This window comes from Notolabrus celidotus, chromosome 22 (assembly GCF_009762535.1).
Source record: "Notolabrus celidotus isolate fNotCel1 chromosome 22, fNotCel1.pri, whole genome shotgun sequence".
In the NCBI taxonomy this organism is placed as follows: domain Eukaryota; kingdom Metazoa; phylum Chordata; class Actinopteri; order Labriformes; family Labridae; genus Notolabrus; species Notolabrus celidotus.
The window spans coordinates 7,652,639-7,669,391 of record NC_048293.1 but is presented as its reverse complement, the minus strand read 5'-3'; the positions used below and the strand labels follow the sequence as shown (position 1 = coordinate 7,669,391).

Sequence of the window (16,753 nt, the reverse complement as noted above, 5' to 3'; positions counted from 1 at the left end):
CAAACTTGATCTTTTTCTTACATTTAAGTAATATTTCTTTCTAATTTTTGGAGGAAATTATAAATTAATTTATAAAAAAAAAATACACATACAAATTTTACTCAAACATACATTTTTTTAATGTAATGAAACAACAGTTTGCATCATTTATTTATTTTTAATAGTTTTCCCACGTTTGGAATGGAGGTCCACAGCATTTTCATAAATTTGCCGACAGTAAGAAAAAAATTTGCATTATCAGACATATCCTCAAACACGAGGGAAGGCACTTAAACAAAACAAAAACAGCTAGCTTGTCTCTATTTTTCAATGTTATAAGAAGCAGGAAGAAGTGTTTCACTCTTAGTTGTGTGCAGGGAAATGAGGCCCGGTCATTGGTTATGTATTTTGTGCTGTGCCATGCCACCTTGTTGCTTTGTCTTCAAGTTTATGTCACATTCTGACATCTTGCCAGAAATTGTGCTTGCTCATGTAAAACGTCCTGCAATGTTAAGACATGAACCGTCAGTCATTGTGCTCATGGGCTTAGTCAGAATGCATGCCTAGTAATAAAGTGACTGCGGTGACAGGCTGCTAGATTTGCTGAAAAAAAAGAAGATGCCCAAAGAAGGAAAGAGATATGAAAAAGAAAGAGGGCTCTTGTGGGTAAAATGCTGAGCAGCTGAAAGGTCATGGCGCTGGGCATTGGGTCCACAGTGTGTCTGACAATATGTCACATTGGCTGAAACCAAGCAGATGTCACCAGCCAGACCGTTTTACTTTGATTATGATAATTAGACAGAAAAGGAGAGTTAGGCCAGCTAGCACTAGACAGCACTGCAAAACACAATTGCTCCACTTACTAAATCAAGTATGTGTGAAGTTATTTATTTGTTTATGCCTTTTTTGAATACCCGTGACATCTATTTAATGTTTTCATCTCACACAAAAGTGATGGAAGCCAACTAAGCAGATCTCTCCAGAAGGAAACACATGACTGTGGAAGCTTATAGTTCACACTCTCAACCCCATCCTTTCTGACTATTCCACAAACAGACGCTCCCCAATTCCCCCTGTGTCTTTTCTGTGTTTTAGCAAGACCAGTAACCAGAACCAGGATATGTTGAAATAGATGGAATAAAAACACCTTAATAACAAGTCTCAGAATGTCTTTCTCAGTCTCACATGAAGTCAGGATATTTAGGAAGGGAGAGGACATTTAAATTCTGTCAGCCTTGAGAGTTTGTTGTGAAAAATTGAATAATCTGGCAGTCTAAGCTCTGCACATTCCAGGAGGTAATTACCATGAATAAAACATGGAAGAAAAGATAAAGTGAAAGAAAGTGAGGTCCAAGCTTCACCATTAGCCAGGAGACGGCATGCCATTGTCTTAATGACGAGGAAGAGGGCAAGATAGAAGCAAAAGAAAACCTGTAAAATTGCTTCTATCAGCAACAAAATATGTATTTATGTGTGGGTAAATATGGCTTTGAGCATATTCTGATTATGTTTTTGTGTCTCATTGTATCTACAGACTTGCATGTGCCACAAAGACATGACCTCTGTAATTCACTCCCAGGAAGATTTCTCATAAATAACTAAACACCATGCAAAATGCTTTGCCTTGGGGAGATTCTCTATCTGGGCTTCATTGTCACTGTCTATGGGCTAAGAATAACTCACTCACTCTGAAGCACCCCTTCTCTGCAAAACAACTTGCACTATTTTGGTTTAAACCATGCATTTTAAAGCCTCTGCAAAATAGCAGCCTATTCAAACGTAGGATTTGTCTGAGTGTGTCAGTGTATGGCACATTTTAGTGAACATGTGCATGCATGCATAGCGTGGCTGTTGGACTTGAACATACAGCCTGCGAAGCTTCATGCCATTGTGAAAGCGACATATTGTTGCCTCTGGTGCTGCACCTGTTCGACATAGCAACAGGGAGACGTAAATAAATATTGTTGCACTACATCAGTAGCTTCCTCTTTTACATGTTCAGATACTTTTTCACCCCTTAAGACCCTTCCCTTTACACCAAAAATTAGGTGGGTTTTTTTGTGTGTGCGTGTGGTGGTGGGGGGATTAGCTAATGGGAGTTCCAAAATTGTTAAAGTTGCATTAGCTAACAGGACGTAACCACAGCCACAGGATGATTTATTTAGCATGGATGCTTTAAAGGCTGGTTGCTGTGGTCCTGGGTCTGTGTGGCGACTTGGTGGTCGCTGATGTCCTATTGATCCAGAGGTGGTTACAAAGAGGAAAGACCAACCTCTTTCTACTGGGCGTTGATGTCATCTTTTGTCATGGAGTCTATATTATAGCATAGTTGTATTTGTTTATACTACAGCAAATATGAAATATGAATTACTTGACATTGATGTAGTCTTGATTTAAGTAATTATGTAGGGCTCATAGTATTCCTTCTGACATGATTGACATTACTAAATGGTTACTGAACCTGGTTGTGTATTCTCATTTATTATTTTGTTTTGAAGACAAGTTCTCAATACAGTCATCAAACACGGAGCTCTCCTGGATAATGTAATGTAATGTAATTGCATCAAGTTTTTCTATGACCATATGTTATAATAATTTCAACTGCCATCCAGATAAACCACATTGTCTCCAACAAGTATGGCTGACAGTTCTTGAAACTACAATGCCCAATGCTCTGCATATGTTGCCATGTAGAAGCATAAACTGTAGAAAAAATGTATGTGGTATCCATGTATGATGTAAACCATCTGTTTCTGAAGTGCTGATTTGAAGCCAATTGTCGGCAGGTGCCATATTGGAAATGCTGGACTCAACCTAACTTCATCCAAGCTAGTGTGAGGTACAAAGGCGGGCCTTTAGCCTTTACGCTAACAGTTACTGGGTGCCCGCCTGCCAATCAAGTCAGGCATGCCCTTATTTAGGCAAGACTTGTAAGTGTAATTTATTATAAAACAAAACGAGTTATAAAAAGATTCATCCCCCCGCACAGTGTGTGCTCATAGAGAAATAAGCTATACAGACCTAAACCGTTTTTGAAGCAGGCTGTAAACATGTTCCAGTGTTTCTGCAGCCCTGCCTCAAGCAAATGCTCGATGAACTGCAGTTTTTAGCACTTCTGCATGGGCTTCATATTTTAAAACCGGTGGTTGCTGCTTGTGAAGAAGGCAGCATCCAGAAGACAAACAAATGTACAAAGCTTCATCAGCAGTATAAGTTACTACACCTATCCAAAATTGACCTAAAATACATCAGTGAATTTAGCTGCCACATATTTTTTACCCCATGATTGTAAACTTCTGCTCATCCTAAGTGGGGCATCTAACAGAAATTCAAGCTCAGTAATTGATGTCGACTCACCAAAATGCAACTTATGGGTTGTAGTTAGCAGATGTTATTTTATTAATTTGAAACTTATAAAATTTTCATTGGAAAAGTGAGTAGCACACTTCAGAAGCTTACTCATTGCAATTTTGCAACAGTGCCATAACAAAGTTCCCCATTACTGCTCCTTAGACTTGACCATTGAACCCTGCAACAGCGTAATATAGATGTCCCGGTGTGTGATTTTACAACACACTATGCAGTTGCAGAAGCACAAGAGGCATGCCATGTAAACACACAGAGGAATTTCCATAATGCACAATCAGATTATGCACAAACACAATGCTGTTCCATTCTGCCAACTGAAATGCTCCACATTTCCTCCATCACCTTCCTTACACCTCTGTCACTGCCTCCGACAGCACAACAGAGGCGGAACAACTGCGCACCACCACCCTGCCTCTGTGCGTTACAGACTGCAGACGAGGTGTAACAGCGATGTAAATATCCAGCTGTGAACTGGCAGTGTGAAAAAGCCTTTTACCTGCCTGTGCTTACCGCTCGATTGTGAACTTGTGATTTAAATCCCCTCGAGAACATATTCCGTCACGACAAGCAGATGTTGAAAGCACAGGCTTTATAAGAAGCCTGATGCACCCCATGAAGTTCCAAGTGCAAATGCAGTATGTTGTCTTTTTTATGTAGGGTGTAACAGCACTGACAAAGTGAAAACACAGCTTTGCTGCTCCATGTTCAGGAATCCCAAGAAGACAGGATTACCAGGGCATAAAAGCAAATTGGCTGACAAGGGTTTCCTCACAGAGCCACTTCTCCATTCTCTCTCGCTCTCCCAGAAAGTAATCTCTGATCCACTCAAGCAGGGTGGCCCCAAATACCTTGGCCCTGAGTCTTTGGGGGCCCAGGTAAGAGGTTAGTGACAGCAAATGCCCTCTAAGCTGCATTAGCCCCTGCAGGCTGTCCATGTGGCCCACAGCGATAAGAGCAATAACAAGAAAACACCCGCGGTATTGTCAACTATCTTTCCTCGAAAATAAATAAAAAAGAAAGACTTTAAGACGGAGAGAAGCCACGCTCATGTCGCTAAACATTTCAGCTAAATCCCTCCACCCACCCTAAATGCACACACACTCATTTACTGTGCAAAATACATCAGCTGCCATAGCTTAGCTAGCATATCTGTATGCATATATTTGGTGGGGTTTTTTTGTTGCTGTACTAATGAATATGTCTGTGCGTTTGTGCAGGTGACAACAGTGGACAGGTTCCAGGGTCAGCAGAATGACTACATCATCCTCTCACTGGTACGCACCAAAGCCGTGGGACATCTGAGGTAAGCAACACTCACAATGATTACCATCAGCTGTCATTCTTCTACAAAACACACGCGTAATAGGATCAACAACTTAAATACACATCCTTCAGAGAAACAACACAGTGAAAACTGTAGGCACTAAACTCTCCGGAGACAGCTGCTCTCCGGAGACTCTCTCCTTTTGTCGCGTGTGTCTACTGACAGAAGTCTGCTGAAGGAAAAACCGACAATAACACTGCGGCTGTCTTTAAGTATGTATGAGCTTAATTTGAATCAGGCAGGATAAGGGGAGCTTCAGGACAGGAACATGTCTGCAGACTCAGAGTTGACTTTACTTTTTGTCCTGGTTTAGAGAAAGCATTTTGCCCCAGTGATTGGGGTGAGAGTGTTAAACAAAGAGCACTGTTCCGATCAAAAGCACAATATGTAACAGGCATTAAGAGGCATGATGTTAAACCAAACTGCAGGAGTGTCTTTTTTTTCCCACTGCGCTCATTTCTGTCCTAAAACCTATACATGCCAGCCTCCGTCTTCTTATCTCTCTGCTCCCTCTTCTCCTCACTGCCTTCTACTTCCTCTCTAAATTTATTCATAGTGGAGTGGTCCTTCATTTCTCATCCCAACGAGCTCCTCACTGTACATGTTTTATATCACACAATCTTCCACAGTACTTAAACATACCATGCTGTCCTCTGGCTGTGATGTACACTAGCTGCTGGTGGAATTGCATAGCTCTCAGCTTCATCACAGCAGCACTGTTGGTGCATTCCCTCAATTTCACATTGGCCAGTCTGCAAATTGGAACCCCAGCATTAATAAGAAGTTATTTCTTTTGTAGCTAAATTCATGTCCTCTCACTACTCCTCCATCTGTAATCATGGTTATTTTCAGGTGACAGAAACAAATAAAAACAGGTTTGTTCCTTTTCTCATACAGATAAAGCTATGATTTCATGTAAGGGGAATAAGAATTGCAGTGAGCCACAGAGAGTGGTGCTTTATCTGGCTGGCAGCGCCTGCTCTCCTCTCACTATCATTCATTTGATCTTGTCTTACACTGGATATTGCACACAGCCTAACACATTCTCAGCCCACTCAAAGCGGGAAGGTTGGAGAAGGTTATCAGATGGTGTCCCTGTAAGAATGTGTTACGACTTCGGTTATCCGGAGAGGGAGAGTACAACAGCACTTACGTGTCTACTCAATGTTTCTTCCTTTTATTCCATGCATTTCACTTTCAAGTTAAAAAAACAAGCATTCATTACCCACAACGCAATCGCAGAACCAATTTTTAAAAATGCCTCAGGGAACATTTGACAACTTTTAGGCAATCTGGTGTAACAAGCAGTTAAGGACCTTCCACGAAGATTTCCTTTTCCGTACTGCATTGTTTACTGTCCCTTTCGCAACTTAGGAAGCTATTGTGTGTTCAGATAAAAAAACAAGGTGAAATTCACCCCTTCAGATGTCTGCAAAATATCTGTTGAAATTTCTTTGCTCATTGCATCCCCTAGAGTTGCACCCGTTCATCTGTTTCTGGTGATTTTCAGGCCTAGTCTATACGTAGGAGGGTATTTTTCTGAACAGACGTTTTCCTTGTCCATTTAAAAAATATTCCCATCTACTCTATCTAGAGTTCTGAAAAACAGCTGCATCCACATGAAAACCCAGGAACGGTTGAAAACACTCGCTAAGCATGCCAGGCCAGTAGGTGGCGATTACGTGTAATCAGTCCGTCACGTCAAACACAATAGAAGAAGATTGTGCGCATGCATATTGAACAACTTCTGGAGCGAGCAAGCAGCAGTGGTAATTAGTGTTCTTTAAACTGTGTACCAAGTGGCGAATGAAAAACGTTAAGTGCGATATATTTATTTGCAGTGCACTGCAGTATATTGATGAAGAACAGCAACCTTTCCTTGTAACCATGTAATTAAACTTAGCAGACGTAAACAAACCTGTAGCCCAACAAACAACAACTGGTGTTCACACACATCAGTGTTCCCATAAACGTTAGTTTTTACTGTCGACACAGATACAGGCAAAACCACCTTGGTAGGTATTTTCTAAAGCCTCCGTTTATAGTGACCTAAAACTATGTATGTGGGAACGTAAGGCCAAACACTAAGTTTTTAAATTTACTTGCCTACATGTTTACTAGGTCTCAGTTTCACTGTTAATAGTAAGGCTTATATAGACACCTAAACAAGTGACCCATTTTCTGGTGATCTGCTTGCTTGAAGGGTCTTATGTATGCCTCAAAAAGCATCATTATGCAGGAAACGACTTCTAAAATGTTTTTTTTTTTATTGAATGGAGGCGGATCCATTTTTTCTGATGCATTTGAGGAAGTTGGGGAAATCCAAAGACTAAACTTTCTAGATCAAAATCTAGAAAGTGCCGTGCTAGGAGCTGCCCCGTCATCTGTGCTTGTTTAAATCTGGGTAGTAAGGCATTATGGCAGTAGCCATCAACCTGAGCTGCAGCCCAAACTAGTGGCAGTGGCTGTGCTACAGCTTAGACACTACAGGCTGACATTTTGGGCCTACCATAATAGAAATCTTAATAATTAATTTAACTGCTTAGTGATTCTGGTGTTGACCTATGAGGGTTATAATGTTAAATCATTTTGTCAACTAAATGCGCACATCCTAGTAATTGGTCAATCCTACAAATATACTACGAACAGATACCAGAGTGTTCCCAGAGTACAGAATCTACATTGTTGTGTAGAGCCTGTTACTACAGAATACACAATGCAGCTACAGTGCCTAGCTTGGAAGTAGATGAGGAGCTTACCACTTCACAATTTGTTTGAGGCTTCACATATGCAGTTGTATTCCCAGAGATCTGTGAACAGACTTGATGTTTAAACTGGTTCACGTCCCCTTGAACAATAGAGCTGTTAAAGCAGCAGAAAAAAATCATGTTAAACCCACTTTGGACTGATTTAGTGTTGATTCACTGTCATTCATATCTCAGGGCTCCTGACACTTCTGAATGGTCGGCTGAGTGATTGAAAGAAAAGTGGTTCAATGGAAATTCTTGTGCAGTCCATTGTGTTTTCCCCATACTTGGCTCCCTGTGGTGTACTGCTGAGTTCTACCTCGCAATCCCCCCCCCCCCCTCTCTTCCTCCTCCTCCTGTACTCTCCCTCCCCTTCTCCTGCATCCCTCCTCACGGCAATCTGCTGTCGTGACAACCACAGGGGACGCAGCTGACCATATGACGAGCTGACCCTCGCTTTGACAGGAGAAGCATTCCTGCTGATGCACACAGGCACGGTCACATGCAGGAGCACACTCTTTGACAGATCCAGACACGCTCTGACATGGACACACACATATGGAAACACACACACAAACTGTATTTGCCCACTTTGCCCTGCCGTGTCACAGCACAGCCCAGGTGGGCGTCCCTCACAAGTGCCATGTCCACAGGCTATCATGCTATGCCATTGGTTCATCTCTCTTTGAACTCTGTGCTCATTGGTTCTTGGCTGTTTTAGTTTATCTCTGTGGAAATGTTGCTCTTTCAAGTCTTGTTTCATGCTCAAATTTTGCGGTTAGGTGCAGTTTCACATAAATCGTCCGCATGTTAACTCCCTCATAAACCCTGCACAATGCTTTCCATACGCCTTTTTTCCCATCTACATATTCATGGACTCATCATGCATATTGAAAGGATTAATCCTCTTAATCTTATGAAGTGCTCAGGTGGACACATTCCAGATCTCTGTGCATCAAGCAGGAGTGTTTTCAGAAACACTGCTGCATGAGTGTACCAAACACTTCTTCCCTCCCTTATATCCACCTTTTTCTTCCTTCAGCGTGTCTCAAAGATTTATTGACCGGCCAAACGGTCAGACTTTGCACCCTCCATTGGGTTTCCTAAAACACACAATTTGGTTCCCCCTCTATCTTTTGAAACTTGGTGAAACAGCACTGATTATCTCTTCTTGAAGCTCTCAGCTGTTTTCCTCAATTTGTTAGATTAGCTTGTAGTAGGATTTGTAGATGTGCACCAAGAGGGTGGTTTAATTAATCTGGTATCGTTATACTTGCATATATGGACATTTAGTGTCATTTCTCTAATACGGCAGGTAAACAACCACTGGTTCTGTTACTCTAAACCAAGCAGATTCCTCAGTCCTCCGTGACATGACTCCCCTTCTTCTAATCTTTAAATTCTTCTAGATGGCAAGAAAAAGAAGCCTATCTGCCCTCTCTTGTCATCTCCCACCTTTCCTTCTCTTTGTCTCTCATTTATCCCTCCCTGCTTCGTTTTATGTCTTTATTCCTCTCTTCCCTGCCACATTCATCCCCCTCACCTACTGCTTATCTCTCTCTCTCTAAACCTCTCTCCTCCTACACAGCTGTACATTTCTCCCTTCAGTTCCACACTTGTTCCCTTCCACTTTGATCCCTTACTTCATATTTTTGTTGTTTTTCCCCTACTCATGATTTCCTCTCATGTTACAATTTCACACATCCCTCCCCCGACCCGACTCTCTGTCTCTGATTTTTTTTCCCCCTCCCCCTTCCCCTAGTGTCAAACCAATTTTCAACTCCATGTTTTTTTTTCTGTCGCTCTGCAGGGATGTGAGGCGTCTGGTGGTCGCCATGTCAAGAGCCAGGCTGGGTCTGTACATCTTTGCGCGGGTGTCGCTGTTCCAGAACTGCTTCGAGCTGACTCCTGCCTTCAACCAGCTCACTGCCAGGCCTCTGCAGCTGCACATCAGACCACACGAGTACTACGGCCAGGAGCAGCCTGTACGTACATGCATGCACACATCAGATTCTTAAAGCGCAATCATCTTCCGCCCCATTACGTTTGGCTGGTAATGAAGCACACAAGCTCCAGATTTGCTAACAAAACCAAGCTCGCCTTTACACATGTTCCACATCAGCGCCCATTTCCTTAAAACTGCTGCTCCCTCAGTATTGCTGCCACAGCCCCCCCTGACTCTGTTTAATCCTGCCTCTATCTCCTGAATGGCACCTTCACTCTCTCATTCCCTCACCAGTCCCCAGACTTAGTGCGGCTTTCCCCACAGGCTCCGGTCTGTTAACAGCATTCTGCTTGTGCCGTCCTGTAAGAATGGAAATCACAGACCCGGTTATAATTAGCCTTCAAAGGTCAGAAAGCAAAACCAGCATCTTAAATCCCACCAGGCCGGTGTGAGACGGCTGTTGTCTGGTCACTTCATCTTGCTGACTGGCGTGTGTGGCAACAGTTGTGTCTAAAATACCACATAGCCTCTGACACTTCCTCTGACTCTAGAGTGTTCATCCCCGGGGGGGACAGGGCTTTCAGGCACACACATGTGGCCCCTGCTTAGCCCGTCTATCTAGAGTCAGTAAACCCCTGCTGCTTACACGCAGATGCAGATTAAAGTCTGATTTCAGCCTAGCAACACTGGACCAGGACTTTAAGAGGCTGTTGAACAATGCTGATTCAGAAGCAGATGTAAAAATAAAATACAGCACTGTTGCTTAATGTTGCATATAGATGTACACATATATACAGCCCTGCTGGACAGCATCAGACAGACACTAAAGCTTGATGTCTCATCACAGTTAATCTCAGGGAAACACATCTCCACCCTGATGTTTTTAAACATAATTTAAAAGCGATTAAGCACACACAGTTAACTTTAACTGTAGTGATGCCTTCAGTGTATTCACTTTGACAAGATACCCAAAGGGCCTCTGAGAGCACAACCCCTGGATTTAGGAGGAAACCGCCTTGTAGATTGAATATTCTGCTCGCCTCACTTCTCAGTTTACCCTTTAAGACTCCGTCTGCATACTAATGCTGTCAATTTCTAAACTCTGCAACCTGAAATCCTTTGGTAGTACGTGAGCAGTTAAAGCTGGGGGCAGTCAGAAACGAGCTTTTGCATAACAAGAAGGCAGTGGCAGGTGAATTGTGAATCTTTCCTGCACATTTGCATCAGATCATTGGTTTACCATGTGGTGCCTGAAAGAAACGCTAACAAGGCGGATTAGATTGTTCATTATAATTCCCCTCAGGTTGTTTTCCAAGATTCAAAACTCATTTTTGTTTCCTTCCCTCAGAGAGATGCTTCCAGGCAGCCTGACCAAGTCACCAAGGACATGCCAGAGATGGCCACCCTGGTGTATAACATGTACATGCACATGATCCAGACCTCCCAGAAGTACAGACAGGTACAAACCTATGTTATGTAACTCTTATCACTGCATTATGATGCCGTCACACCAGACAAACCTTAGAACTTTTCATTTATCTGTGATTGACATTCAACAAAAGAGATAACTTAACTCTTTCTCAATAGTCTTGAAGTCTTTTTAGATTTTAAGAATTGCTAATCAGTATCTCTCTTTTAACTTGAATGCACTGTGAACAGGTTTGGTGCAAGTAAACTGTTGTAGTGATGCATTTGTAGAATCAGTAGGACCAATTCAAGCATGTTAAGAGTGGAGCTCAGGTGCCTTGTGCATCATAATCAGTCACATATTCTAAAACCAGGACAAAATAGCAATCGAGAAAGATAAAAGGAAAAAAATATATAATAGTCTTTATCCTTGCAGTATGCATCAAGATTTAATATTTAGGGTTGAAAAACTCTCACAAAAATCTCCCTTTGTCCTTTTCTACTTAGCAACAGCAGCAGAATCTGGCTCTGCCTCCACAACAGTCAAAGTCAGTCGAAAAAGCGCCAGCCAGCTCGCAGGATCAACCGCAGGAAGAAACCGCTGTGAAGCAGGAAGAAACTCCCATGGAGCAGGAAGCCCCAGAAGGAGAGACAAACTCAGAGGCAAAGTCTGAAGATGCTTCTGTGAGGAAAGAAAGTCAAGACACAGAGGAGCACGCCAAGATGCCAGAGCATCCTGGCAGAGACAGCGACAGTGACGGGGAGGACAGTGGAGAGGAGCAGCAGCAGTAGAGAATCTAGATATGGGACTACTTTCTAGTGTAAGACCACGATAAGTGAAGGGGACCAAGTTGAATGTCCCTTGGAAAGTGGGAAGATTAGTGTGAAAGCAGGGAGTTTGTTTGATGATTTTTCATTCATTTTTCTAAATAAATTGAGTTTTGTAACCATCAGTCCTTTGTATTAAAAAATGGAAATCCTGTATTGTCTGTTACATCTTTTACTCAGCACTATGTGCATTAACCAGAACTCGTAAAACTCTTCGGGAGACTCTTATCTATATCTCTCTAGCACGCAAACATTGACAAATATGCTGTATATCTTTCCTATTTAAGCCTGGTTGCAATCTCTCTGTCATGATACGAACATCCATTCATCTGTTTCCCTCCCCTGCTTTAAAGCACAACTCAAATCTGGTTGGCTCAGTCGATAGCAGCAACACAAGCTGCGACTAAGCTGCATTTGTAGGTCAGTCACTTCACCCAAGGGCCAGTGTGCATGCTGGGGGATTTCAACTTGCCCTCTGGATGTACACAGTCACTCAACCAGCAAGCCCTTAAATCCTCTACCATTCATAACTTTGTGTGGAGCGCTAACAGCACGCTGCTCTGCTGAATAGCTCTTATCAGAGAGATCAGTGTTGAGGTTTTCAACCAAATTCAAGCAGATAATTTGAGGTTTTTAATTTGCGTAAAAAACAAGCCCAAGTCTTGGCATTGAAATCCACTTCAAATCAAGAGGTTATCACAGTCCACAGCCCTGCAGGTGAAAAACACAGACTGGAAGTTCATTCATTATCATGCACTAGAGGTTGGTTGTTGTTACATCATTCTTCAGGCAGGCGAAGAGAACAGGTCAACTGCACAGCTGCTCCAGCCTGGGCCCCGTCTGAAGACCTGATGGAGAACCATGTGTTGATAGATGTGGAGAGACACATTATCTGCATTCAGCCAAGTGTGGAACGTTGAAATGTCTGTTGTTTTTTTTTTCCCCCCATCATGTGAGAGCAGGGCACTCTGGGTCGGGGTTAGCAGGAGTATTTTGGAGTAGACGGCTGTCGGCTGAGAAAAGGATTAGAATATGAGATTAGATGAGAGATAATCTCTGTCGACTGGAGCTGAATCTATGAATCATGGGCAAAAGTTTCAGCATGGAAACCAAAGAAAAATATCAATATGCTGTTTTACATGATACTGAAACATCTCTTTATTTGCTTTCCCCTAAAGGACAGCGCCCAAATGGCATGTTGTCCTATCATGTGTTCTACTACTTATCCCTCTAAACCCATGACAGCAAGCATACTTCCTTGAGTCACATGAATCTCTGCATTGTGCAATATCCTCCCGCCTCTCAAGAAGCCTCCCAGTTACTAAATTTCTGTTTTGTCCCAGCTGGCCTCTTGAGAATCCAGTCGCCTGTGGTGCCTTGTTTTAGTCAATTAGAGCTAACTAGTGGGAAGTGGCTACTGCTGTTCACACAGCATTTCTGGAAGTCACAAGCAGGATTTGGGAGACTGGAAGGAAAAAGCTACGAGCGAGCAGGAGATCAAGAGCACACTTCCTCCACAACCGTACTCTGCAGAAGGTGAACATGTCTTTTATACTCACACGACAGGTATTCATTAGGTTAATAGCTACTTTTGCAAAGCTTTCTTTGTAACCTCTGCTACCAGACTGATGTCACAGGGACTAACAGCATGCTGTAAAACCGTTAATGTATATGTGGTTATGTACACACAGGTGTTGTGTTACTGCTCTCTGTATATTTGCTTGTAATTCCCACATTAAAATGTCTCACTGCAGCACATTTTTGGGGGATTTCAGAATTAAAGCGCGATATGTACAAGGTGTAAGAAGGATTTTAATGAGTACTGAGGAGAGAGAAGTAGTGTTTTATGAAAGGTTTGAGGCCATAGCAGAGGTCAGAGTCCGTTTGTGAAAAGTCGTCCTGCCCTTAAAATAATTGTGTTTTAGGGGCTGATGTGTTTTGGTTTTTTTTCTCATTTTAATGCAAAAGGCGTTCCCCAAAAGCACAGGATCCACCGTGGGACACACTCTTGTTGAATGTGTAATTTATTGCCCAACCCTAAGTGACAGCGGTGTCACAACAGGAAATCACACATTATGTAGCACAGAGACAGAAGTGCCTACAGGGGGGAGGAGGGGGGGAAGTCTCTGACTGGGGTTTCTTGAAGCTAAAACAGGCTTAGGGAATCTGACAGCAAGCAACACTTTCACACTCACTAAAACCATCAGTTCTACAATCTCAACTTCAAGGCTGGGCCCTGAGGCAGATTTTTTTCTGGTGGATTTGAACCCACACACCAAAAACGCGCCTCTCGCTTAATGTTTTCTTGGAAAAATTAAAGTATATCTTCCTTAATCCAGCCTTAAATCATCAGGTAAGAAGGGTTCGCAAATCGCACAGCATTCCAATTAGCAGTTTTTTATTATGGATTAAACAAGAGTCAGGTTAATAAATTCAAACAGCAGCACATGACACTCCTGGCTGCTGTTTGTTATCTGCGTCGACAGATGAGGTAATGTTCATTACCAAAGTTATGCATGATCTCATCTGATCTTCTATAAGTGGGTGACTAATGTGCCAGTGCCGGTCTTCAACACTGTAAGTGGGCGGTATGCTGGCGGACAGGCCTGGTGGTTACTGCTTGGGTTTGCCAGCTTATCATGCTTTGTAAAGGCCAATACCTAATCCTGACAAGCACATCCAGATCATCAACAGGGTTCATTTCAATCTGATAATCGCACATCACCACTGAGGAGGCTTGGACATTCAAAGGAACTCACTCAGTTTTAACTTTTTGTCTGCTTCACTCACGTTGAAGTATTTGGCTTTGCAAAGCATGCAGATGTCCACTTTGATGGGAGACTCATCCTCCTCTGCTCCCTTCAGTCTAGGATGGCCAGTTGTGGGTCCTGTTTCTGGTGCCTCATCTGGCTGGTGATTCTGCTCTGCATCGGCTGGCCCCTCGCAATCACCTTAGGGGGTCTCTACGGCCTCATCAGTCCCCTCACCACCTGCCTCGGCCTGGACAGACTTTCTGATCTGCTCCTGGAGGGGGCCAACCTGGGCCGAACCTGCGCCAATAACATGAGACATGGGAAGCCTTTGTGTTGAGATCCACCCACAGAGATCAGGACCAAAGAGAGAAGGCTGATTGTGGTCTTTCTACCGAAAAAATTCCTTCACTTTGAGGAGGACTTTTGATGTCTTATTTTATGTGGGGATATCCCAGGATGATTGGCTCTAAATAAAGTGAGAAACTTGTTTTTATTTTTTACCATGTTATGTAACAAAAAGGTCCGGAAGGTCTGGAAAATGGATTTCACTCGTTCTGTTAACACATAATTAACCATGGATTTGAAATTTGTATTGGTTTGTCAGGAAGGAAATAGGCTTTGTGTTCATGGTCTGTGTTTGCTGTTTAATTCATGATGACACTGCAAGGAGAGGATAAGAGTGAAAATGGCAATTTAACAATGGAAATGTTTAGACTTGTAAATGAATGTATGGAAACTTTTAATGCGATTAAAACTGCTTTGAACTTGCCCTCTGTGTTTGTTGACTCACTTTTTGTACACAGTATTTGGTGGAAATCCATGTTTTGAGGTATTGAGGTAAATTGAGACACAGAGAATGCTTGAGATATGGACACGTGGATTTCTAGTTCCCTCCATATTTTGTTTTCCTGCCCTCTACTGTTTGGGATCAAAGGTTTGTTTTTATCTTTTTCCAAAAAGAATTAAATGGAGGGTAGTGATGTTATTCTAAGACGGTAAGCTGAGTCATTTCATCCCAGTCTTTTACATGACAACAAAAAACAATATTGTTGGCCACTTGGTTGCAGCAGAACAAGACGTTAACATGACAATTTATGACGATATCATGTTTTTGAAACTTAGTACATAACATTTTACAGTGAAAATACTAAGATTTTACCTCAGAAATATTGGCAGAGTCTTATTCTTTTAGCCCTGTTTTGGTCTCAACCAGTTTTTGAGAGAAATTTGGGGCTCTTCAGCAGCTAAATGCTCCACTGTGTTTACTATATAAGTGCTAGCTTCCGTGTCCATCTTGCACTGACCAGGTAGTCAGTTGAGCCAGTTTATCAGAGCATTTTTTCAGGATTGAGGCTAACCCAATTAGCAATTTTTCAATGCTTTAAATATAAAAACGATGGGCAGAGTTAAGCTACCAATAGAGCTGCTTTGAAGTCTACAATTCAATTGTCTCAGCTAAGGTTGAAAATCAAATTAATTTGAATTGAATTAATAAATATAATCATAAACAATAACTTATTGAATAATCTGGGTAATGATAACATTTGGCTATTTTCTCCATTGATTTCAAACTTTGAATGTTGGCACATTTTATGTGTGTGTGTCTGTGTCGGGGGGGGGGGGGGGTTCAGAAATATAAAGGGTATTTGCTCAGTTAAAAGGTTTTGGTTGGTTTTGTTCCTTGAAACAAAAGTACATAAAAGATGTTTTATAGAATTAAACTGGCCATGATAGATAATGTCACACAGCTTCTGTCAGCAGTCAGCAATGATTGAAAAAGCACTCATAAAATAAGTGTGAAGTAATGTGACCTAGTGGCTGAAAGTGTGAGACAGCTGCCAACTCTGGAATATGTGGTGCCAACTTCTCTAGCAAAAGCTGTAAAACTTTAAGATAGCGTCTTGAATGGTGTGACCCTGTGGCACATAAAGTTTTAAAGCTACTTATTTAAGTCATTGTTTCTAATAATGAGAAAGTTATCAAGTAATTTAAGAGTACGACTGGGCTTAAAACTTGTTATGAAAGTTCTGGACTAAAGGTTTAGGCTCTTTTTCACTCCAGGACTGGAACCTTTGAAAACAAGCTTTTTAAGTAGAGATTGAAAAGTTTTGACACACAAAACATATGCTCTGAAGAAGTTTGATGCACTGGCTCAAAGGGGTGGAAGGCTGCACTGAAGTTTTGACATTATGGGTTTCAAGCCTCCGTAAGTTCTTGAGTTTTTAAAGCCTACACCCAGAGGAGAGGGTGAAAAGTTCTCAGTGAAGAGCTTTGAATGTTTAAGCATTACGCAGCAGTATGCAGAGCGCAAATTATTCAGATAAATTATACTGTGCATGCAAGGAAGAGGATGGAGGTGAAGTGATGATTCTAAAAACACAAATTTGCCAGAGGATGTGCT

The 16,753-nt window shown here is 42.1% G+C and overlaps 1 protein-coding gene and 1 long non-coding RNA gene across 2 annotated transcripts in view; both read left to right on the top strand.

Annotated features, from left to right (window-relative positions):
* aqr (aquarius intron-binding spliceosomal factor) overlaps positions 1–11,724 on the top strand; it is a 63,015-nt gene extending 51,291 nt beyond the window's left edge. Inside the window, exons 33-36 of the mRNA XM_034674823.1 lie at positions 4,566–4,651; positions 9,230–9,404; positions 10,713–10,823; positions 11,279–11,724. Of these exons, the coding sequence (XP_034530714.1) occupies positions 4,566–4,651; positions 9,230–9,404; positions 10,713–10,823; positions 11,279–11,563 (657 nt within the window). The 3' untranslated portion in view covers positions 11,564–11,724. The remainder of the gene's footprint in view (positions 1–4,565; positions 4,652–9,229; positions 9,405–10,712; positions 10,824–11,278) is intronic.
* A 1,168-nt stretch (positions 11,725–12,892) lies between these two features.
* LOC117805776 lies at positions 12,893–15,121 on the top strand. Its single transcript, XR_004629517.1, has 2 exons — positions 12,893–13,135; positions 14,465–15,121. It is a non-coding gene; the product is annotated as an uncharacterized LOC117805776 (long non-coding RNA).
* The last annotated feature ends 1,632 nt before the right edge of the window (positions 15,122–16,753 follow it).